Source organism: Buteo buteo, chromosome 1, assembly GCF_964188355.1.
Source record: "Buteo buteo chromosome 1, bButBut1.hap1.1, whole genome shotgun sequence".
Classification (NCBI taxonomy): Eukaryota; Metazoa; Chordata; class Aves; order Accipitriformes; family Accipitridae; genus Buteo; species Buteo buteo.
The window spans coordinates 55943687-55969351 of record NC_134171.1 but is presented as its reverse complement, the minus strand read 5'-3'; the positions used below and the strand labels follow the sequence as shown (position 1 = coordinate 55969351).

At 42.1% G+C, this 25665-nt stretch overlaps 1 protein-coding gene across 1 annotated transcript; it reads right to left on the bottom strand.

Annotated features, from left to right (window-relative positions):
- Positions 1 to 3: 3 nt before the first annotated feature.
- On the bottom strand, positions 4 to 25200 carry DAPP1 (dual adaptor of phosphotyrosine and 3-phosphoinositides 1). The gene is made up of 9 exons (XM_075031729.1): positions 24889 to 25200; positions 15626 to 15748; positions 12175 to 12308; positions 7196 to 7326; positions 5034 to 5081; positions 4732 to 4794; positions 2791 to 2876; positions 2120 to 2207; positions 4 to 1662 (listed from the first exon to the last, which is right to left on the bottom strand). Exons 1-9 carry the CDS (start codon positions 24948 to 24950, stop codon positions 1612 to 1614), a joined length of 786 nt encoding a protein of 261 aa, XP_074887830.1. The 5' UTR covers positions 24951 to 25200; the 3' UTR covers positions 4 to 1611.
- Between the last annotated feature and the right edge of the window lie 465 nt (positions 25201 to 25665).

Below are 25665 nucleotides of genomic sequence, written 5' to 3'. Positions count from 1 at the left end.
CTTTAAGGGAAAAAGGAAGGCAAAGCTTTAACAATACAGTACATGAATACAGAAGACCTTTGGTAGTTTTATAATGACATTTTATTCAGAAAACAGTCTATAAAAATATTTACAAATATTTTGAATTTCTAAGTTGAAATAAAATGCTATCCCTATGTCCAAAGCTAGTTTTTATTTCTTCTTCCAGTGTGTTTTCCCTGCTCTTCTTCAGTCTTCTCACAGTAAAGGTTTCTGTTGAACACTGACCTGTTGTCTGAGCAATACTAAGCCCTGTGCCACAGCATTTGCATAGTGGGAGAGGATTGCCTACACTGTTTCAGCAGAAACTTGACAGTTACGTGGGGAGATGGGGACCCCCCCTCTTTCCCCACCCCTCCAGGAAAAGCAGGATTGCTCAGGGTGTCTTGCAGCTGGGCCTGCAGTGACATCAGGCCAAGATGGTCTTGGAACCCTCCAGCATGTCAAACTTTGCTTCCAAAATGGAACATCTATTTTGCCTACAGCACCAAAGTACTGGGCTTCCACTTCTCAACTCTGCAGCAAGCCACAAGGCTCTTACATCTGCGTGAGTCTTCCAAAATACAGATGGAAATTTATATCCAGTTACGTAGAAGATGTGTTCTTTTAAATTCGTATTTTTAGTGTACATGGTGCTTTTTTGTGTGCTTAATTCTAAACATAGTTCTGGCCAAAACCTCATTTTGAGTTCTCTGCACAAGGAAAGAATACAAAGTCCAGCCCATTTTCACGGGGGACCATAAGGGGCCCAACTCGTAATGCTGCTAACAACGCTGGTGGCTGCCACAAAGCAAAGCTTTCTGCAGAGCCCTGTCGCCCATCCTTAGGGTCCCGCAGCAGCTCCATCATAGGCACGCTGGGAACCAGCTACCCGTTTCTCATAATTCTAGTTTGTAAACAACCGTGCTTGTGTGATGCTGCTCACCAATACCTATAGCTGCTGCTGGAAACAAACATTCACTTGTAGCCATCCCTGCGGTATAAATCTAAACCAAACAAAAACATATTTGACCAGAACTAAGTGTTACTCATCCATCACCTTGAAAAGGGCCTTGAAATATACTCTGGATTGCAATACAGATACTATTTACAAAAATATAATTAACCTCTGTCATTTTTCTTTTGGTTTAGAGCCTAAACAGATAATACAAAAGAAATATTTAATGTTTCCGGAAAGGACTGGTTTTCAATAACAGGCTCAAGGTTACAGAATATGCTGCTATGTCTAGCTGTGATGGAGCTTGCAATAAATTACGGAGAGTGCTCTGAATAACCACAAAAGTTTTAAACAGTGACTGCTCCTGGGATTAGTTAACAGGTGTTTGAATTAAGTGCATTACAGGCATACACTGTGCACATCAAACCAACACTGATTTTGCAACCGTCTCCACACGTGACAACAGCCCAAGACCACTCAGCTGTACGAATCCTTTGTGTGCAGAGCTGGATGCAAGCGTCTGCGTGCAGGTATATGGGCACACGCATGCCCGCTGTGAGTAATGGAGACATGTGAAACCGTCCTCTTGTGAGCGATGCCTTCCCCTTGGCGCAGGGGCAATTCCTGCCAATGGAGCAGAAGTACCGAAGGTGCAGCTAGGAACTGAGGGCGGCGTTACGCTGGTCCACTTGCTTCCGTATTTGTGACTAGAACAGACAGACAATCCATTACTGTTTGTCTGCATGCACATGGATGTGGGTGAGTACGACTAACCCAAATACTGGTATTTAAGGAAGTAACACTTTCAAGCCTTTACATTGTCTTCTTATTGCTTCCTTCATGACCCAACACATGTGGTCTGTGCTGATGCTCCATATGGTTTACCACCTACACAATGACATCCTTAAAGATGGAAGGAACTTCTTCTTCCTAATGCATATGTCTGTTAAAAGTGCATGCTGAAGTGGGTTTGCAGGTGTATACATTATGCAAAAACTACATTTTCTGGTCTAGTTGGGCTGGAAGCCAGAACAAGTACTCCCTTCTGGCAGATACTGAGAACTGTAGCACTTGGGCACTACAATAGTGGGGGGTTTATGATGGCGGTACCACGGGTACTGCTGCCTGAGGCGTACTGCCACATAACACTGCACATCATCTTACCAGTTTCCATCGCAGTATTTTAATCCACTCGTCAGCTTCTATTCCAGTTTTTGCGCACAGGTAGTACGTCCTTAGCGGGAACACTAAACTGTAAGTAAAAAATTAAACCTATTTCTTAAATTGCTAGAACAACTGGTAGTTCTTCCTAAAACTGAACCCAGCTGGCCTGCACCAACAGTTATTTAGACAAAGCAGGGCAGGGCAGGGAGGCCATGCTCCCGTTCAGTCACCAGGAGGGAGGTTAGCCAAGAACAACCGTTTACAGCTTGGGGAGACACTGCCCCAGGCCCATAGGGACAGAAGACCCACATTTGGGCACAGAAGCAGTTACTGCATGACCCGTAGCAATGTTTCAACTGCGAACTGGACTATACCTAAGTTCCATGGGTCTGGGTGATGATTATATATGCTTACAGAATTAGGAAAAGAAATGCCCACTACACATAAGCCTACACCTTTCCTCCTTGTCAAGAAAAACCTTTTGCCAGCAGTAACCTGGCAAAGCCATGCAGGACCGACAGAGGCTGGCTGACAGAAACAGACTTGCAAGTTAGAGGAACAGCAGGGTTGCTACTGGCAAGGGAGCTTTCAGAAGTACCCAGTGGTTACATTTCAAAATTCCCTGGCTATTTTGACCTTCCCAGCAAGATAGAGAAAGCACAACAACTTACCAGAAACAGTTGACTCTCTCCTGGGAATAGTCAAATTGCACAGCTGAGCATTCAGTTAAGTCAAGTGCCCGAATTGGTTCTGTGGCCTTGAAAATAAAATGGTTTTAAAATGGAAACACATGAGAACAGAAAATAAGGCTAGCTTGGTTCATTTTCAGTGCATTTAAACCTTTACACGCACACCAGGTCTTTCTAGACATAGGTACAATAGCTGTAACACCATAAACCCAAACTAGCGGAGATAACATCAGTGCTAACATGACATGAATTGAGCTAAATATAAAAAAAAACCCAGGACAGTTCAGATCTAGACAAACAACAGAGGAGATCTCTACTGCAGGAAAGTTTGAGCTAGATGCAGACTGCTGAGGGTTTGGTTGATGCACTATAATGTAACAGATAAAGCAGAAAATCCAGTACCACTTCCAGCTAAGGTTTACCAACACAAGGGGATAGTTATAGGTCTTATCAGGCCTAGCCAGCTGTTGGAGATTTAATTAATTCCTAAGTGCTTTAAAAGGATGAAGCTGGGTAGGGAGACATGCAGAAGCAAAGCTAAAGTAGTGCTTGCAGCAGAAGTGATGAGTCTGGTTGTACCAGCAGTGTGTGTACATCTAAGTTTCTTGGGACAGGCCCAGGAGTGGTCAGGTGCAGGGACATAGGCTGTGTATAACTGCAACCCATCTCCCTTAAGAGTTTTGTTCCCTCTAGGTGTGGGAGTTCTTTGATTTGTTTCAGCCTCACACTGTTGAGCACCTTGGAAGAGGCCGCTGAAGTAGAATGGCTTGCTCCCTGGCCGAATGCCCTTAGCTGTTCCCATCATCCTTCATCGGGTGTATGGAGGTGTCTTGCTTTCTAACCCTTCCTTACGTTGTCCTCTAGCTCACTGGCTGTTAGTTACACACTACACTAGCAGACAGCCACTTGTGCTGAGGTATGCTAGCAAATACCATCCCCAGGGGCCAGCAGCAAGTTGCTCACCTGTAGGTATCTGCAACCCCACAGCAACAACAGGAGTGCCAGGAGACATGGGAGCTGCTGCCCGGGAGGAGGCCATATTCCTGACAAAGACACCTTCTTGCCTGCTAAGTCACAAAAGCTACTCAAACATTTGGAGTGCTGCCCTTTGAAATGTTATCCTGGAAATTTAATTCAAGTTGGCTTGAACTGAAATGAAAACTGATGGAAGGCCCTGTAAAAACATAACTGTTCATAAATGGTGATGTTTGGCGAGAAAGGGCAGTTGTGTCTTCTGTTGTGTTCAAATCTGTTAGATGCTTGAAATAGGGCTTGGCAGAGGTAAACAGTTTGGCTGTGTTTATGAAGGAACCCGAAGTGGAAGTATTGTAAGGGTGGAGAAACTAGAGGTATTTCTTACTTTTACTTAGTTTAAGATAGAAATGGAACAGCAACTGTAAGGACACACTGTTTTTCCCAGATGCAGCAGGTTAATCTATGTCAGAGTGCTAGGAAGGAATACATTTTTAAATTAATGGTTTTCTATGTACACTGTGTGACCACTTGAAATAAATGGATGAAATCAAGGAATGCAAAATATACTACTAATATTTGCAGAAATATTTTAACAACACCACTGTCTGTTAGGTTGTGTGTCAAATCTACTGATAAAAGCTGTGTTGTGCTGGTAATTTAAAACCCACTGAACAAAGCAACCAAAAAATGCACAAAAAACCCCAACTCTGCCTAGTACGTAAGACTGACAGAGCACAGTAAATGTTTTCCAGCTGTAAAACTTACTAACTTTCTCTTGTTGAAGTCATCAGCAAAACTCTGACTTTATTTGAAAGGTCTGACCCCTCTGACAGTGTGGGAAGCTCTAGCTTGGGAAGCTGTGATACAGATGCGAGAAGCCAGAGATATGAGGAGGCCGCAGCTGCCTCTGTTGAGGTTAAAAAAGCAGAACTGGTGTTTGCTACTTACTGTCTGGTCTTTGAAATACTTTAGTTCATTCCTATGCAGTGTAAACCACCTTGTCTTCCAATTCTGAAAGATCAAGAATGGATGGTAATTGTCTTGTGAGAATTTAGTGTAATGCTTCTTAGGAAAGAAAAAACTTTAAAGCTGTTGACTTGCTCTGGTTTACAGTTGTGCTTTGTTGCTGCTCACAACACAAATTGTTCCTCTCTGCAGGGGAAGGCAGGTGGAGCTATTTCAGCTCTACTTTGTCTCTAGGTTCTGTGGAAGATTGCAGAGTGGAAGCAAGGAGTAAGAGTTTTCCTTACCTTGACTATTTTGCCTTGTTTTATCAAATATCCTTCTTTTGTACCAAGCTGTGAAGTAACAAGGAAAGGGATCAGTGTTAGAGACTGAGCTCTGCTTCGGTTTCCCACACCCCCTCTTTGCCTACATCCAGAAGATGGAAGAGCAGCCTGTTCCTGGGGAAACTTCCCGTGGCCACTTGCCCTGTCCTCGCTCCTATGCTCCCCTCACAAGGCCAGATCCACCACTAGGGTAAACATGGACCTGTGCTGGCTCTAAAGGCAATCTCTTAGACCGTGCCTCCCTCAGCAGCCTTCTGGCTTGCATCTTTTCAACCAAATGCAGCAAAATAGTTGCAGTTACAGCTTATTTAGTAAAGTTAGATGGTTGCCTCAGTATGTGTTGGAACCAGAAGCACCTGGGGTTTAGCTGACAGTGGAATTATCCACAAATTCCTCTTGAAATGCAAGCAGGGGGGAAAAGTGCTGTTTTACTTGGGCATTCTCTTCTCTCAAACAGCCATATGCTTGAGAGGAAAAACCTGCTACATTAAATGTGCTTATTGAAAAATTGGGTTTTGAACTGTTTCTCTGCTGCCATGAGTGACACTGGGACCTTATGACTTCTCAGATACTGAAACTCTGTGTAGTGACCTAGCTGTGAGACTGCAGACCTCTGAAAAACAAATTCTTGCCAAGTTAATTACTACTTGCTCTTGAAAAAATATTGCCTTTTTATTGGTTGTATGTGGAAGTCAAGTTTCTTTGGAGGTTAAAGTGGAACTCAGCCATAAAGGGTTGGTTGTGAGACACATCAGAAGTGGTTCTTTTATCAACTTCATTAACCCTTATTAATGTAACTCTTCCTCTTTTTCTCAAAAAATATAGTATCTAATTAAAATACTTTCCTCTCTGTTCTGAGCAATGCTGTTCTGGAGAAACCACCTGTCTCACTTAGATATGAGTTACTTGGGATTTAAAGTCTCTAATTACTGTCCAAGTGAGTCACAGATGTCACAGCAGGTGCCCCAAAAGGATATGAAGATGTTCTCTTGTTTCTCACACCAGTAAGGAGTAGCTTTTAATATGACACAGCTTTTTACTGTGCTCAAAATTACTATAGGGCTGAAAGGGTGGAGGCTCTTCTGTCATATCGCTCTGTTTCAGGTTTAAGTCTCTGTCAGAATACAGCAAGCTGTCTTCCTGCTTTAAGACAAGGTGATTCTAAAATAATAAAATCCAAGCGTGAAAATGCCAAAACCCCCTTTTGAGTAATGTACCTATCAGGATACAGATACTTTTATTAACTTGGTTGTAATAACGCTTCAGTTTGGCATTTCCTTTTCCAAAAATGTCCCTGCCTGTCTTGCACACCTTTGACTATTTTTTTCAAAAGGTCATTTTTTAACCGACTTAGAAAGTCAGAGATGCTCTTTCCTTCCCCCCCAGTTAGGAAGGAGGCTGTATATTGCTAACTGGGCAAAATAATTCTAACAAAGACAACTGCAAAAATAATAAGTGGTAATGAGTTTATGTCTGTCAGGACTACTGTCTGTTTCCTGTCATCTAATCCTCATATTCACTGACTGAGAGAAAATGCGGTAAATCCTGTAGCTGTTACTTGGTTTTGCCATTTAATGTATTCCTCTCCTCACCTGGGAGGCGGGGGAGAGAGAGCGAGAGAGACTTCCCACTGGCTGGAAAGGTTGTTCAGCAAAACAAGGGCTCACAGTGCAACCTGACATAAGTATTGTTGCGTACTGCCTGATGAGTGTTGTCAGAAAGATGCGAGAATTGTTGTGTGGTGTGGTTTTTTGTTGGTTTGTTGTTTTTTTAAATTCCTGATAATGGTACTGTTAAGATGGCATTCTAAAAGGAAGATAACAGGAGAATGAAAACGTTTCATATATTCTTTGTTTGGATGGTCAGACTCACCTAGGTCAGCTGCAGACAGTGCCTTCCCAGTGACAGCATTGAAGGTCTCAATGACAGCAATTGTAAAAAGCTTTATTTGTCATAGGACTGTACTTAGCAAGTCTGTGTTTGTTTTGCCTTGGTCAGCAAAGACTTCCTGTATTTACGAACCCATAAAGGGATGAATTACTGGCATTATTCCATAGCTCACTCCAGCAACCATACTATACTCGGGCCGGGAGAAGCATCCCTCCCACCAGAACACAACTTACTGAGGGAGCATTTGGAACAAGGTCGCTTTCTGTCCTTCCTGTCTGCATTGCTGTGTGAACTCGGACGGACTCATAAATGGAAGGTTCTTCCACTTCCCGTGGGTAGGGATGCTTCAATACAATTAAGGTTCCTGGAGAGAAAAAGAGCAGGAGTAAGTCATCTGGCAAGACAGTCTTAGAAAATAACTGGCAGTAGCAGCCTGTTTGTGGAATGGTTAACTTTACCTTTTCCTAAAATTAAAAAGGTGTAAGAGCTAATAACCTCCCCAAGATCTTTGCGACACTTCCTGTACGGGGTTTTCCTTGGAAGGGGGCAGGAGTCAGGCCACACCCACATGAGAAAACAATCAGAGGCTATAAATGACTCTCCCATACTGATATAACTAGACAAATACTTCTAACGTGCATCATCTGAATAGTTTAGACTTTGCGAAGGGTATTTTCTACAAAAATCCATGCAAAGTACAGAGGGGCAATTGCTGCTGGATTCACTTGCCCAGTCTCACTTTCCTGGCTCTGTCATGTTGATCAGTCCTCAATACCTTGGGCATCTGGACCTTGCCTAAATCCATTCCTTCCTCCCTGTACAGTGGGAGTCAATTTATTCTTACATCTCTGAAAACAAGAGTGAAAACCCTCTTCACTTCTCCTAAGCAGTAGGGAATTAAACCCCTTCTGCAGTGCATGATAAGTGGCAAAAAATCAAGACAGCAACAGAAAGGACTGCCAGACAACCCTCAAAGGCAGGTGTCTCCTGTCCTGCTTGAACCTTCTTTCCAGTCAGGGAGTAACTAGGTAATACAGAACAAATTGAAACACAGATTTCATAGTTAGAGCTGAAATGCTGACCTACGTGTGACCTACACTTTCACTGCATTCATGAAGATGTGACTACAGACACTATCACACCTGTTTACATGCAACTGTGAAAACTAAATATATGGCACCATTTTAAAACCTTTAAATTTACTAGTGCTTGCAGGGAATCACTTGACTCGTTAAATTCCCTTCCTGCACAGGAGGCTGGGCGGGTGGGTAGGCAGGATGCTAAACTAAATACGAGGCCTTAACGGTCGTCCTGGTTTTGCCAACAAGCCATTGTTTGCTGCGTAAATCACTTCATCTGTCAGTGCTTCAGATACAGACTTCCTAATAGTAACCCCACATTACCATCGCCTTTAACTGTTTTACCATAGCTCTTTCCAGTTAGTAACATTTTGATTATTGCCATTCTTCGTTCTGCAAATAAGGTTATGTTTATTACATGTTCTCTGCAAAAAGCTCCATTCTCAATAGTGAATCTATTACACCATTCACAACAGTGAAGAACTTCCTTAAAATAGTAACTGCTATACCATCTAATCTCATTCTTTAAAAATAATGTCACAGCATACCAAATGCTGCTCCATTTGCATTTTATGCTGATATTGTCAGCTGTAAAACAGGAGGGATTCGAGAATTGGTAAGAACTTGGACTTGAAACCTACAGGTGATTGAGTAATTTAAAACTGAAATAAAGTTGAAAGTATATTTTGTAATGGGAAGGGCTACAAAGGGAAGTGGAAAAATCGTATTTGGAGTAACCAACTGAACTCTGTTTGCAGGCACAGAGGGTGTATGCAAATGTGATATATTCAACTTGCAATAGGTGAAAAGTCAAAATCAGTTTAATTCTCTCTGGCCTTGCAGAAAAAAATGCTTTATCATTTAAAATGAAATTGAGAATTCCTCCATCACCAGTCTACTGAAACTACTCTTAAGCTGTTGCACAGAATCAGACTACCATCATCTGTACACCATGGATGAAGAGCCCTGTTGCAGACTGGGAGGACTAGTTTTTAACATTTTATATAATATTGTTTTCTAGTAAGTTCTCCATGTTTTTTTTCTCCACAAACGATACTTGTACAGAATCATCTGGTAACTGTACAAAAGAACTAGTAAAAGCTGCACTGTAGCAAGATTCTTCTTGCATGTTTGTGCGTGATATCTATTTCTAAGGAAGAATGAAAATTAGTCACGCTGGAAATGTTAGCTTCAAGCAACTGGCTTTTTTGTCTGGGTAATGACTTAATGTGTTTTCAAAATAATTTAGGTAAAAACTGATAAAAAAGGCAAACAGGTAAGAATAACATGTTGAGCTTGTCACTTTGAATAGACAGAAATATAGAAATATGATAGTATATTACTTTAACCTTGTTACTATTCAGATTCAGCTTGCCTGTTCAATTAACCATCTCACAGAACACAGTAGCCCCTATTTCGCTTTAGTTATCTGTAGTTCTGAAGGAAGTGTACACATTACGCTGCAGAAATATAGATGCGAGTCCATGTAGCAATTTGGAGTGGCAAATGAAGCTGTAGTAAGACAAGGTTTGTTGGGCTTGAAGCACAAACCTGCAGCTGTCTCCCAGTACAAAAGAACCACTGCACTCCATAGACCAGTTTGCAGGGGTACAGGCCTGTGTGTTTAAGTACTGATCAAAGAGGGTCTGGTGTGCCTCTTCACACACAAAACTAGCTTCATTGAGACAAAACTTAAGTGGAAGATAGTGGAAACCATTACATGTTCTATCTCGTGGGTCTCCAACTTATAAAATCCTGTCCGTAAGCAAGGTGGACATGAAAAACGCTATCATGCTATTTTCCTTCACTCTCTCATTCCTGATCTCACAGTGTTTCTATAAGAAATTGCTTGCAAGTATAACAAGTAATAAGAAAAACTGGTCCAACTGCTTTCTACTAATGCCTGAGCCAAAGGTCACTTGCTGCTTTTCACTGAAAGGAAATGTGGCCTAAGAAATCAGACTTTGTTGCTGGCCCTTCTGCCAACCCGCTGTGTGACCCTGTGTTGGGACAGTTGTTCTGCCATGCTGACACTTGGCTTAGAGTGGGCTCTGATGAGCCCCTACCCTCTTTTTGGTATAGTTCGGTTACCACCCAGAAGACCTTTGACACCTGTATCTGAAGGAATATTGCCTGAGTGCTAACTGTCTCTTCCTCTCTACTGCTATCCATGGTAAGGTAAGGTGGAAGGTTTCTTGATCTGATGTTCAAATGGCTTTTCTTATTCTGTAGCACATCCAACTTAAAGAGGTTTCACAGAGCCAGCAGAATTCAATTAGGGAGCTTTAAGGTGACAAGTGAGCCCATCATTCAGCAGTATTGATCCTGTCCACAGAGATCACATAACACCAATGCCTTGATTACTAATGTCTGTAACACATGCAGTGAAGGAATGGGGAAATACATTTTATACATTAACTGGAATCTTTACAGCATCAGGCCTGTGGGTGCGTATCTGATTTCACAGGAAAAACAGCTTACTGAACAAAAGATACATGTAGGAACTCTGTGTTTGAAACATTGTCCTGGTTTCAGGTGGGATAGAGTTAATTTTCTTTCTAGTAGATATAGTGTTATGTCTTGGATTCAGTATGAGAAGAGTGTTGATAACACACTGATGTTTTCAGTTGTTGCTAAGTAGTGTTTAGACTAAGTCAAGGATTTTCCAGCTTCTTGTGCCCAGTCAGCAAGGAGGCTGGAGGGGCACAAGAAGTTGGGAGGGGACACAGCCAGGGCAGCTGACCCAAACTGGCCAAAGGGGTATTCCATAACGTGTGACGTCACGCCCAGTATATAAACTGGGCGAAGCTGGCCTCAGGGAGGGGGGATCGCTGCTCGGGAACTAACTGAGCAATTGCATTGTGCATCACTTGTTTTGTATATTCCAATCCTTTTACTATTACTGTCATTTTTTTATTGTAATTATTATCATTTATAGTTTCTTCCTTTCTGTTCTGTTAAACTGTTCTTATCTCAACCCATGAGTTTTACCATTTTCCTTCCGATTCTCTCCCCCATGCCACTGGAGGAGGGGCGGAAAGTGAGTAAGCAGCTGCATGGTGCTTAGTTGCTGGCTGGGGTTAAACCACGACAACACTTAAAAACCCACAACTTAAAAAGAGAATGCTTTGAAAGATAAAAGCACCATGTTGAGTGTACCGCTGCATTTTTCTTGGGGGGGGGGAAATGGCAAAGCAACACTTGAATTTAATGCTTGTGTTACAAGAGCATTGGTGCGTATTTAGTGTGTGACATATTACAGTTATTGCATGTGTTAACTATTGTTTAACTGGTCACTTGCATATATAATTAGTACTATTCTGAGTTATTTGCATACACTTTCTATACAGGATACTGAAGTTTTTGGCACTAACTTGTACTGACACACCTTCAACTCTTGCATTTGAAGCTAAACCTAAAACTGGCACTATCATGACAGTTTGCATCTGTTTCTCCAGGGATTCTGGCCTGGTGGTATTCAACTCGCTTGTATGAATCAAGTTTATTCTTTTGACTTTTAATTCAGGTAGCATGTTGGCTGCTAGAGAAGCCTGTGCTTTTTCTCTTTCTTATAAACAAGAAAAATCACTGTGCTGGTAGATGGCATCAGCAGGCTGATCCACTGTAGACAGAAAGGGAGAGGTAATACAGGGCACATTTCCTATAGGAAAGAGGTACATGTATCACTGTAGACTTCTTCCTTGGATGAAGAATAGGGGAGCTAAACAATTTCAAGTCCCTTTTCCATTTATTCTTATTGGAGGATTTCATCTTCATAGATGAACACATATTTCCTCACTAAACACCCTGCTTTGGTTTTGCCCTTTTTGAGAAGGTTCTGCTCCTCCCAGGACATGCATATCTCGAAACGCTTCCTTCTCTCTCTGAGAAATCAAAAGGAGCTCATGCCCCTGGTTAGCAAAAACCCAGTAAGCTTACATGTAGTTTGTCTTCAGGGTACTTGAAAGAGTTTTTTAAAAGGAACATCTTAGATACTTGAGGCTAATACAAATGTGAATTTCTGAAGAGGAACTCTGCAGCAGTAGATCTACCTGATAACACATCGGAAGCTCCTTTTACTCGTGTGAAGCATGACTACAAATGTGTTCATACAAACATATGGCTCTTCTTACCTGTTTCACTTCCAATTAAAGGCTGATTTGCAAAATGCATGACTAATTCCTTCAAGCTAGAAAATTCATTAAATCCAAATTTGAATGAAGTTCCTGTATGTTCAACGTGGAAGTGTTTCACAGAATCTTTTCCCCTAAAATAAAAAGGGAAAATTTGTCAAGGCATAAATGCCAAAGGCATTTGGCATGTACGACCCTTAAATAGCAGCTTCTAGTACAGGAAATCTGGCCCAGATCACAGGCTGACAATCGCTGTCCTAGCAGTAGTACTACTGCCATTACTGTCCCTCACTGATACTCAACACTTCTGAGACTCAGATTTATTAAGAAAAATCTAATTGCTGCTTTACAAATATGAGATGAGGAAAGCCTAGAAAGGCCAAGTTAAATTAATTCTTGCGGCAATCATTATAAGGATTATAAACGAGGTTTCCAGCCTTCTGGCTAAGCAGGATGATATCCCTTCACTTACTAGGCTATAGTCTTGGTAGTGTACCTGTATTACTCAGTATATGTCTTAGTTTTCAGGTAACATCCCAATCACATTCAAGATGTCTTCCGTTTCTCCTTCAAAAATAGGCTGCCTCCTTTTTTGCACCTAAACAGCGATTTAATAACCTAACTTTAGATACCTAAGGCTTTAAAATTTGTCTTCTTTGTCTCTGTACTCAGGTGAATGGCTCCTCTATGGTGGGCACTGTCAAATATGAACCAGGGTCCTTTGTCAGGGAAGTTACAGCACTTGTTTATGAAAGCTGATGGTATTCAGAGAAGTGTGCAAGGCCTCACTTCCTGGACAGGCAATTATTTTGACTTCAGAAGTCAGTGAAGCATTTAGTGCAAGTATCTCTCCTGTGAAAAAGTTACTTCTGTTTATGTTACTAGCATCCAAAATAGTCCAGAGACAACTTTGTCTCAGGAAAAATGTGTGTAGCAAATATACTCAAAATTTGGTGAAGAAAGGGATTTATAGTGTCTTTTCCATTGTTTATTGCCACTTCCAAAGGAGATTTTAATTTCAAACAGGTATTTAAACTAATATTTATCTTTGAACAGTACTCGTGATATTGTAGAACGTGCCCCTATTGACCTCCTGCATGTTTTGCGCTACAGTCAGCTGAGACACAATGCGTGCAAACCAAGTGCAGATGCCCTACAACAGAAAATAGCTGCTGTGACTCCACTGCAATGACAGGGTTTTCATCTTTTCATTTAATTTCACAAGAAATACAATGTTGCAATTAGAGCAACTTCTACTCTATTTCCTAGTTCCTTTTTAAAGTTGGCTAATTTACTGGGGGAAGGGATTTCAGGCAATGTGTGATCTCTCTTCTTAGAGCTGTCAATAAAAACGTCAAGGAATGTCTGCGCCTTGTTTCCTTTTAAAACAAACTATAATAATGACTGAAGTTCCTTGTGAGGCAGAAGCAGAAAGTAAAGTAAAAGCTATAGAAGACATTTTAGGAGAGAAAGAAAATGATAGCTAGAATTGCTAAAATTATCCTTTCTATAAAAATGTATGAGAACAAAATGGAATTACTTATTCTAAAATTAAGTTTTAATATTAATAAAAAAAAGAAAAAGGAAAGGAAAACTTAAGAGTTAAACAAACATTAGAAAAATATTAAAACATTTTAAAATCAAAATCAGTATTTCAGGGGAGCTGTACCACCAAAAAACTAATGTAACAGAATAAAAGATCAAACTCCCGATTGGGATATTCAGTTCATATGGCAATGCAGTATGTAACTCTTGTTCCTACATGGAGAGCTGAACAAGAGATGGGAATTGACCTGAAGTAAACTTCTCTAGGTCTTCTAAGGCTAGAATTTGTTAAGGCAGCAAATTTATTTTCATTAACTAACACTTTAGCTTGTGTTTCTTATTAAAAGAACAGCTAATTGAATTTTATTTTATTACAGTAAGTTGTTTCCTGAGTGCCCTTTAAAACTAGCATCAAGATATGTTTTTTAAAAATTGTCTGAGGTAGATTACCTCAAATAATGTTTAGTTACATTTTAAAGTAAAAAAATATTAATCAGCAAGACAATGATTCATTTAAAATTACTTTTTTTTTTTTTTTTAGCAAAGCTATTACTTATAAATGTTACTATTCTTTTTTCCCAAGACTAGCACTCAATTAGTCATTGCTACTCTGTATACTCATTTTGCAACATCACCTTCAGATCTGTCAGGCACCCACCCAAGCTCCTTGTATAAATGGCTGTCTATAGTGGTAATGATTTCAGCAGTGTATGTATAGGCACACTTGCTCCTGGGTCTTCTGTCAGAGATAAGTGAAGCAATTTGTATTTGCCTTTTATGCCTTGGGGAATAGGGTATGTACAAATTGCACTCTCAGTTTCCAAGTGACTACACTTCCAAATTGTAACAGCTCCTGGTACTGAATATGCAGAAAGTCACAATTTCAAGGGCATATGCTGTGTTCCTATCTATCAGGGTTGTGAATAGCTAGCATCATTATACTGATCAAAGTGACTTTAACTTAAAAAGTTACTGCAATTCAGCTGAGCTGTGGTGACTAATTGTTCAGAGGCTCAGTTTGAGGCAGAAATCAGCTTGAATGCACTAGCTTAAAATTTCACTGTAGAGACTTAATATATCATACTGTTGCTAAAGGCTAAGAACGTATTTAGGGTTGGTTACCTCCACTCAGCTGACATGCAGGGACTACCTTGTCTGCCTAATGCATATGACTTTCATGTTGCCTTTCTGAAATATTGTGGCTTCTCTGCTTTTTGGGAGAGTGAAGAGTCTTTAAAAGTGATTCAGTAGTGAAGTACCCAGACCAGGCTACCTGTGCTCTGATTTGGCTGTCCCCTGAACTGATGTAAAATTGCTGTCATTCTGATGACTTCAAGGGCCTGACGTCTGTCACTTGTGAAATACTGTTCAAATCAGTTACGCATTACTGTCTAAGACTGAGTCTTAGCCCAGAACAGAGGAGTAAAACCATCCAGTTAAACACTAGATTGTCCCTCAAAGATGATGGTTCCTATACAGTGATCCAGAAACTGGTGAAGTTAGCACCTATTAACTGGTATATTTACTACTACCCTCATCAGAAAACTTTTCTACTCCCACCAGCTGTTTTTTAAACTCTTGTAACTGCCATACAGATTTTTATCAAGCAGACTGAAAGTCTACAGCCAAACCATGGAATGATGTTTTTTACCAATAAGATTAATTCATAGTTTGGAAAAATGACAGCAATTTTCAAATCCAATCCAAATATTGTTTTTCTTCTAACAAAATATCATTCAGCAGGATTACACCACTAGCAATATATATTAAAATAGTTTGAGTCCTAGGAAAAAATCTGCAGGTCATCTCAATGCATGAGACATGTAAACAAACATGGGAGTAAGTGAAGATTTTAAAACTGCTAGCTGTGCGGCATTAGATAAATTCACTTCTGTCCATACTCTACCTTACAGAGAGGGAGTACAAATCTTCCCTTTCATTACTCTTCCTCAAGAGATAGCTTCCATCCTGCCCGTTGGAAAGCAGCAGTGCTTCTGCTGCATGTCGGGTAAGATTATCATGATACCACCTGGGAAGACACAAGGGGTTAAAGCATCATTCATGCAGCTCTTAACTGACACCTGCTGCATTATGGAGCCCAGTTAGAGAAAGAGGAAGGCAACCAACACTGCTACAATTTTGAGTTACCATCCTTCTCACAGGCACACACAGGTTACACAGAACTGTGCCCCTTTCAGCAGCCTCCTTTCAACATGCTCAGAAAACTATTTTTTGTTAACTACAAAGTTGTGTACAAACAGCTGATAGTTTGCTGACTCTAAAAAACCCTGCAAATTCTACTTGCATGAGCAACAAATTACCCAGATCTATGCTGGTAAGGGGAAAGCAGTTTTAGGGGGTATGCGGGATCTTTTGTCTATTTTCAGAATCTGTACTTCCTGATGCTTTGGTACACTTCCTCTTTTGGGGCACATAGGCCCCAAACTCCTCCCAGATTCTGTATTTCCCATAACTCAGTTCACCTGCACTGCTAAGATCTGCAATTAAACACATCTGCCTAAGCTTAAAATTTTCATTTGAAGCATAACCTTTTTGGAAGAAGGAACAGAGGCAGGGACTGAAATTAACTGACAGAATTTGAAGTGAAAATTTAGGAAACATCACCATTGTTGCTGCTCGGCCATATGTGGTCTGAGCAATGCAGGAAAACATCTAAATGCCTGCTTCATTTAACTTCAGTTAAAACTAACCTCATTAATTCTTTTATATGAAGAATTCCACAAGGAATCCACATAAACAAATCCTACAAGGAAGATCATGAAATGTTTATGGCTTCGTTTCCAACCAGAATGATTCACAATAGAAACACCTGATCTTTCAATAGAAAAGGATCTCATCAGAAATGATCCCAAGACCGAACACAAAAAAGAGCCGCAGCTAAAAAAGGCTGGAGTGCCAATCCTGTAAGAGATGCTGTGTGCAGATATTAAGGATAGTTATATACACACACCAGAACCTCTGGTGCAGAAGGAGGTGGGGATACTGTACTCAGCTTTACAGGGAGCAAGCTTGTCCCCTTTTCTTTATGTGGAGTGGTGCCAAGTCTACTTCTCCTTCCTTTAAACTGTGTGTGCCTGTAATATTGGGGCCAAAGTCCATTACTGTTTCAGCCAGAGAAAGACAGTTTGACTGAAAGCAGAAGTGTGATCACAGCACGTTCCAGCATTTATATCATGGCAGTCTTCAAACTGAAACGAGGTGTAACTGTATACTCGTTCTCCTTATCTGTTCACTGCAAGTTGCCACTAAACTTGGCATCTCACACAAAGTTGTAACTCTGAATTTAGATGGCTGCCTATTTGAAAGGCCAGCTGGCTGATAAATTACTTTGTAAGAGACTCCAGACTGTTAACCCTGTGGAAGACAAGATCCATTTGAAACTCAATACAGGCAGGGTATTGCTGCTTTGGCTCTAGAACGTGCTCTGTGGACTATCTACACAGTAGAATAAAATAATGAATATTTAAAGATCAAAGTGCCATCCTCTGAAACACCTGTTAGCCAAAATCCGCTTTGGGATTAACTGCCCAAGTAAGTAACAGTCAAAGGTCAGATCTGTCCTTATGTGATGAGGATCATATCAGCATGCATACTTGGCTGGACCTACAGCTGAGAAGACAACACTGTGTTTTGGGTGGAATTTCATAACACTATTTCTCTTACTTCTGTGCAAAAGAAACATACATTGAGAAAATCTGTAAGTGTCCATTTTCATAACGAGGCATATTCAGTTTGTGGTTGCTCCTAAGTGCACTGTTACCTTATTTCCAAAAAGCCTTTTACTAAGAATTTAACATAGAAGTCAGTTAAGTTTAAAAAAATGTTTTAAATCTACTCCCTCTTTACACATAGAAGGCCAGTGACTAATGAAATTTTACCACTATGCCAAAAAAAAACCCAAAAAACCCAACAACAAAACCCCACCCACTTAATTGGGAAAATAATGTTGGTTTAAAGTGCAATTTTAAATCTTTGCTGACAAGGCTGCACCACTCTTCTTGCCTAAATATGCTGACTCAGACAAAAATCCCTCAAATGTTACCATGTTCCTCTTGCTCAGCTTAAAAAGTAGAAGTGGATGTGACACAATAATACAGATCTTAGAGCCAAAATGACTGTGTTATACATAGTTATGTCTCTTCTCCTCTTGACTGCCACAGATGGTTCAATGAGTAACAGCTGTCAGGTTGGTTACTTCAATATTCCACTGTGAAAATGGTCACTCGAAATTTGTTCCAATTGCATGAACACAGGTAAAATTTAAAAATACTGTAGAAAATTTAGCAGTTGCACACAGATCACCAGGAAGGTAAATGAATACGCTCCTGTGCAAATAGTCTGCTCTCCCAGTCAAGCCTGCCTGATGACACAGATACAGGTAAACAGGACTAAAAAGAAACCCAAACAGCCCTGTGGTTAGACACTACTGGATACACTTCACTTGAACTTAAGCATTTGTCAGGGGGCAATCCTTCTATTTATCTTGTTTAGAAAAAATCTTTTAGGCAGTTCTATGAAATTTGTGGGTAAATCAAGGTGGGAGTCATGGCTCATTCAGCAAGACACTAAAGGGCAGTCACCTTTAGCTTAAGTTTTGGTTGTTTTCCAATTGATACCTGGGGGAGGAAACTGTTGATAGAAAACATAATACTGTATCTACTTTCCTGCCTTCTTAAAATAAGAAATTAAGGAAATCAAAAGGCTTTACAAACACCCATCTGTTTGAAGCCCCTAGCAAGTGCTTCAAAATCCTGAATTGTCTTAACTCTTTCATTTTGAACCATGGTGCATATCTTGCATATTGGGCTGTTTCTGAAGGTCCTTCCAAGTCATCTTTATTTGACCCAACCTACAGAGCCTTGTATTCACTACCAAAAAAATCCAGAAATATGCCCTGTACTTCGACCCTTGTCAGACTGAAAATCACCAGTAGTATAGAAATTGCCTGGGGTTCCTGATTCAGATTGCTCTGAAGAAACACAAGTAGATAGATAGAGGAAAGTCCTTTCCTGCTTCAGAGCCACTTCGGCTGGGTGCCCTTGGCCTTGCACACCCTCCTGTCTCACAATGCATGCATACATACTTCTGGGAGGTTTTTCTTTTCTAGTTATTTCATTTCTCCCATAAAAAATCCTGCATGCTCTCCTTTTTTGGGTTCCTTATCGCTGATTTGACTAGCAGTCTCAGTTTCAGAGTTTATAATTGCTGTCATTTATCCATTCTTGTTACTTTAACTTTGTCCTAAACTACATTAAATCTCTTTATCCCATACTTGTAAGCATGTTTGCGTTGTCAGCTTGTGTTGTTGAAGGACCATGCTATTTGTTCTGTTCTTTGGAGTGCAAGAGTCTGCTGGGCCCATGAAAACATGTCGTAAGATGGGCATGCAGCCCTAGTGAGATTACCTTTGTTTTGTTTCTTTTTGGAAAATAAAGCATTTTCAGAAATCAGCCTACTCTTTAGATGAGATTGCATTGGTGACAGCATAGGAACACCTTTACTGACATTGCTGTTAAGAGAAGGACGAGAAAGAAATGAGACACACAGTGCCCCAGAGAACCAAAACTCATCAGAGCACACAGCCTTGCCCTAAGGATCTGCCCACCCAGTCACCAGTGGGGTTCCCCCATGGGTTAAGCTGGTGACTGCCACAGTACAAGCCACGTCTACGCTGGCCAGCCGTACCACTGCAGCTATGATAATTATCACAACTCCAGAACAGGACACACTCGTGTTAAAATATCTTCTTTCATTAAGATCTCCATGTGGTTAATAGAGTGACTAGACCTCCTTTCACAGTGGTGATGATCAGGAATATGTTACAGCAATGTTTGGGGTGGGAAATTCCCTCTTCAGGTAAGAACATCATCCTCAAAATGTTCATCTGTTCTCTTCTTTAACAAGCCAAGACGTTTCAAAGAAAAATGTTAATGAAACTTCATTTCTATGTCTCCTGTAGATCAGACAGCCCTTAGGTATGGCATCTGTCATTTCTGATAATGCTGTTGACAAAGAAACCATATGGATATTTTGCAAAACATTTCTACGTGTGTAAATAGAGGCTGGTGAATAAACCTGTAGCTGGCATCAGGTGGATGAACTTTTTAACAATACCGGAATACACAAAGAACACAAACATCCATGGTTAACCCAGGGATGAATGTTGAGTGACTTGGATATTTCTCTTCTCAGCCATATCTACATGCAAACTGTGTAACACCCAGTAGAAACACTCGCTTTTCTTCCTCATAAAAATGAAAAATAGCTAGCGCCAGAAGAGAGCACAGCTAGAAGTTCTGCCATTTGTTTTTAGTGTCTGGAGTGATAACTCTGAGGTACAGCCCAGCTATCAGATAAATGCAGTAGGCAGAGGTCACACTTATTTTTTGTGTCTTTATAAGATTATGTTCTTAGATAGTTATAGCCTGGATAAAGTTAGAAACTGTGTGCATGTCTGGCTTGCTTTTGTAAAGAGTCAGGCAATTCGAAGTTCCTTCTCTGAAGCAGCAAGGAGATTCTCAGTATTCAGCTGGGTGATCTCTCTGCTCCCTTCCCAGAAGCTCCCTCCCCTACTGCAGAAGGTGCAATGCTGCTTGTGCTCCCTGGTGCGTGACTGTCCCCATGGAAAGCACCTCAGCTGCCAGAGCTGCAGCAGCCCAGCAGAAACGCAGCAAACCTAATTCATCTCTCATCCACCTCTGAAAGGGAACAGAGATCCACATTAGGGAGAGATGGTCCAGATGTGCTCTCAGTAGGACTTCAATATTACTCAGAGCAGTTATTTACCCTGAGGTTGGGGGTTTTTGTGGTGGTAGATGTTGGCAGGTTTCGCACCTTTTTTTCATATTAAAAAAATATGTTCTACCACAATGAATTGAATTTTCTTACACTTTGAAAACTATAGACTAGCCTCAAAGATGTATTCCCATTCTTAAAGGAGTAGTACACTGTACTGCTCAATGGAGTGAGTGGGAAAGCACTGACTTATCTCCTTTGGCTGGACGCAATGCTTTTCACATGCCTGTACTCAAAAAATGACTCTACAAAATAGCCCCCCACTAGTTCTTTATTCTCTGCATGCTGAATTTCAGATCAGATCTGTCAAGGTTTGTTGTGGGAGTTTTTTTGGCACACGAGTTGACAGAGCTCTAGAGAACCTACAAAAGGGTGAGAATGCTAAGATATAAGTTATAGGTGGCCTACAACCAAAATTGGTATTCATTAGACATCCTTTCAATGTGTCACACTGAAACACTTAATCACACACCTATGTAAAGTACTTTTTTGGAATACAAGGCTGTCATTTCATAGAAAAAATAATTTAAAAATAGAAATATGGCAAAGTAACATCAGTGTATCCAGCCTTAAAGTTCATGTCTTCTAACTGCAGGCTTTCACTAGTTCAGCTTCTGCTTTTCACTTCCATTTTCTCACCCCCTTCTCAACTGGCTTTGTTCTGATTTTTACCGATTTCTTTTGCCCGCTTTCTAGCTGTTGTAATTTTACCCTTGTTTACATTAGAAATATAGATGAAGTAAAAAAATTCTTATGACCGTTTGCCCTGTCCCAGTCATGAGAGTTCCTCAATTCTCCGATTTTATCATCTGATCTAGGCCTGTGATCTAATTTCTCTTCTCTTACTAAAACTAAGCATGCAGCGTCTCATTCAGTCTTACCAAATACCATCTGTCACGGTATTGTCAAACCTGGAGCTGGAGGAACATAAAAGCTGTGCTGTAAGGGATGGCAAAGAGCGCTTGGACTGCAAAAGGAAAAAGGTTACAAAAACTTGTTTCCTCTTGTCCCATTCCTTTCACCTCCAAAAGACAATGTCGCCAAAGCTATGCTATGTTGGGACAAAGTTGTGTTACCAGACCAGCCTGTAATTACTTGGATGACAAGATATTCCACATTCTAATCTCTTGCGCAAATAACATGAACTGCAATGGGGAATTCCCAAAACTCACATTATACATGATCGGCTACAGGAGTTTCACGCCGCAGTGTGCAGGCTGTGCATTTAGCAATAACAGCAATAAATCCAATTGGGAAAAGGGTTGACTCCAGAAATAGCCAAAGAGACCTTCAAAGAAGAATCATGATGTCAATTTCCTTCCCCTTTAAGCCAGCATACTTATGCGTCTGTTGACAAACTTCAGTGCTCCCTTCTAAATATTTTGGTAGATCTAGGGAAGAAGTTAATGAATGAGGTAACCTGTTTTTAACAACATGTTATGATTTTGATCTACCTTTTCATTAGGCATTAGTTCCACCTATAAAACATTGAGAATGAAGCTGATGGTGACCTGAATTTTCACTTTGAACTTTTGATTGTTTGACAACCCAAACTCTCCAAATAAATATAAGCCACCTCAGACTGAATGAAGTAGTTAAAAAAAAAAAAAAAAGGCCAAACCCATCACTTTTGCTTTCTTTTGTTGTGAGGTAAAAGGTCAAAAAGTTCATCTTTACAAATACTGAGCCTCTGGAGAAAAACAATCCAATCTGATAAACAGCTGTAGATATGTCTAGATCTTTCAGAGACTATGATTGTCCCTGATGATAATTGGGATCCTTAAATCTTATTTCTTGATTATTTTTTTTTTTTGTGACAGAGGGGATACCTCTAGAACAGAGGTAAAATAAAGGTGGGGTTTGTATATATTACTTTTTTGTTCCTCTTCTCCCTCATTCCTGCCTTGCTCTCACCAGCTCTGATATTCTCAGTGTAAATACAGGAGCATTAATCTAGAACAGCCCAGCAAATACCAGGTCCTCCAAAACTAGCAGAGAGTTAGACAGGTTTTATGCTGTACACCCATCTACATTGCTGTCAACTTTCCACTCTGATGACCAGTTGAGCCAGTAAACTATGAGAATATCCTGGTACCCAATGTCCTTTCTCTCAAAAGTAAAGAAAAAATGCTTCCCATTACACACTTCTTCAAACCTTTAACAACTTTGATTTTTTCACAGTAAAGCAGAAGCTCTAAAATAACCTGCTTCAAATTCCTCTCCCCAAAGGTACGTGAACGTCAAATGAGCTGCTCCTCATTTGAATGACCCTTGTCTCTGCTGGTCTTTACTATGCTAATGACATATACTCCTCACCAGAATCAGGTCTCAGTTGTGTTAGATACTATGTTGGGTCTAAGGGGAACTCGGCACTGTGATAGCACCAGGGACTAAGTTTAGGGTAAAAAAACCATTGCAGTGGCTGAGAATTTAATGTTGTGGTCTGGAGAGTGACACACTCTCTTCTCACAGATGAAAAAGTATTGACATTAAGATATCTTTTAGACTATGCTACCAGAATGTTTGGTGTGTGAGGACTTCTTTTTCTTCTTCAGAAAGAAAAGCAAAAAAAGGTGGCTTTAGTACTAGCTGGAAAAAGGGCTTTGTTTAATGATTTTAAGGGCATCTTTGCTTGGCATTGCTTATTCACCTTTAGTGCATTTAACTCAACTCACTGCCCTGAAGGAGATGCTTTAGTGTTTTGTGGTAGGGTGAAAAGTTTAGGTTTTCCATTGAAGTGGAAATAAAATAAAGAAGCTACAGCTTTAAAAATGCGTATTTGTAGTCTTTCCTTCTCACTGGTACCACATCAAGCTGCAGTCCTTCAAGATCATCTGTGAGGACTAACTCCTTGCCAATCAGCAAGGCTGTTTATAAGCACAGGTTACTGGCATAAATCAACTCAGGCCATATAGTCTAAATGATTAAAAGTCTGGCAATTGGGAATCATGCTTCCCACAGCAGCTGCAACTCTTTTTCTTTCTTTTTTTTTCTTCTTTCTTCTCACCCCCCTCCCCCCCATAGATACGTTTTTAGGATGAGCGTAATCTTACAGATGTAAAGGAAAAGTATGTAATGGCCACTGTGGGTACCATTACAAAGTGACTTCACTTCATATTTGTTAGATGCTTCAGTAACAGACACTTAATTAACATGGGAAAATATCAGCAGTGTGGAGATACGAACTCCAAGTCTCTTTGCTACCCTCCAATTTCTTCACTAAGTGAATTAATCGCAGAAAAAACCCTCATGATTTGGTGCTTATCCATAAGTACCCAGGAAGCAAAAAACCTACTTTTTTCATCTATTATTTTTGAATGCAGAAGTGACATCAGAGCCTTTTTGCTCTTCCAGTATCTTCACTGGCCTTTCTTCTGCTTTGTCCCCCCTTTGCTTTGCTGCCACTGACCTTTCCCACCCTGGCCTCCCTGTGCCCACCCGTGCTGCTCCTCCAGCCTGCGTTTCTTCTCACGCACAGCCATGCTGCCTGGGGAAAAAGTAACCCAGGCCTTCCTCCCGCAAAACGCAAAACTGACTGACAGACAAAATGGGTGAGTCACATTTGACAGAGAGCGAAGTCTGTTGCAACCTTTGGCTTTCCTTTTTGCTCCTTGGGTTTGTTTTGCTTTTGAGTGAGGGCGACGTCCTCCTAATGGCTGTGAACTGTCCGCTGCTCTCGCTCCCGAAGCCTGAGGCGCCCCGGGGGAAGCCTGCTGCCTCCCAGGGCCCGGCAAGGAGCAGCCGGCATGGCGGCTGGGATGGCAGCCCTCTGGGCCAGGGCCCAGGCCAAGCTACGAGGAGATGGCCGAAGGGACGGCGCAGCTCTGCAGCCAGGGAGGACAGGCAGCTCTGAGGACAAGCTCTGGGCTTGGTGCTCCCCTGAGGTGCCGGTAAGCGACACGGCGCAACCGGGACTCTTCCCGACGGAGGAGGTTTCGACACCGCAGAGCTTCTCTGAGGGAAGCTGTAGCCACCTGCCTGCCTCTAACTCCCCGCTGTATTTGAAAGGCTTGCCTGCGCTCTAGTTTTTCTAACTATTATTTATTTCTCCCACGCACCTGCGGCACGCCAGCATCCTCTGTACACGCGCCTGCTGGCCTCTCAAACCCGCCAGAGGGACGAGGCACTGGACTTCTCTGAGGGGCTGCACGCCACGCGCGGAGCCCTTCGGCGGGCTCGTTAGAACAAACTCCGCTTTACCTTATTGCCCGCTTCATTACCACATGCAGCAGCAAGAACCAGCAGCTCCCACCCTGCCAGCTCCCGTCGGGTAGCCCGGCACCACCCGAGGGCCGCCATTTCGCGCGGGGACCCCCGCGCCCCTCAGCCGGCGCCGCCCCGAGCGCCGCTTACCCGAGCGCCTCCAGCTCCTCGTCCAGCGGCGCGGCGGGACGCGGCTCCCGGCGCTGGGTCATCGTCCCGCCGGGGGACGACGGCTGCCCGCGGCCGCCTCCGCGGGCCGCTGAGGAAGTGCGCGGACGCGGCGGCGGCACCTCCCGGGGCGGCCCCTCCCGGGGCGGCCGCCGTTCGTTCCGCCTCGCCGCCGCGGAGTGCCCCGTCGCGGGGAGTCCCGCCCCGGCCCCGACGGCGGGGAAGCGACCCCGCCCCGGGGCTTTTGGGGGGCCCGCTGGCCCTGTCACCGGGGCTTGGCCCCTCAGCAGGGCCGGCCGGAGCCCCCTGCGTAGCCGGTGGTGCCCAGCACACGCCATGTCTCTCCCATGCTGGAAATACTTTATTTTATTCCTAGGATAATTCGTATTTCCAGTGACTTTAGTCTGCGCATCCCAGAAGTTCATATTCTGAAGCGTTTCACGTACGTTCGTTTTTCGCAGTGCCGCTGGGGAGGGCTCGCCTGGGGAGCGGGACGCTGCCGGCCCACCCGGGGCCTGCCTGGCTCCGCACCTGGCACCCTGACCGAGCGATTTCTGGGGCGACCGTCATCCCGCTCCGGGCTGACTTGGAAGAGGCCGCACTGTCGCTCAGAAAGAGTCAGAGGAACAAAACGTAAAAGGTTGCTGGAAAGGTACTACCAAACAGGGAACGAAGATGTGTCGGAGGACTGAGCTCTGTGGATGAGAAATTTCTGAGTGTTATCCGGTGCCCATCCTTCCAAACGTTTAAACGATTTGC

Coding starts and splice junctions, on each gene's coding strand:
- DAPP1 (XM_075031729.1), bottom strand. CDS start 24,950: ATGACCCAGCGCCGGGAGCCGCGTCCCGCCGCGCCGCTGGACGAGGAG. Junction 15,749..24,888: donor GAGGAGCTGGAGGCGCTCGG/GTAAGCGGCGCT, acceptor GTGTCTTCCCAG/GTGGTATCATGATAATCTTA. Junction 2,877..4,731: donor AGTATTTCAAAGACCAGACA/GTAAGTAGCAAA, acceptor TTTATTTTCAAG/GCCACAGAACCAATTCGGGC.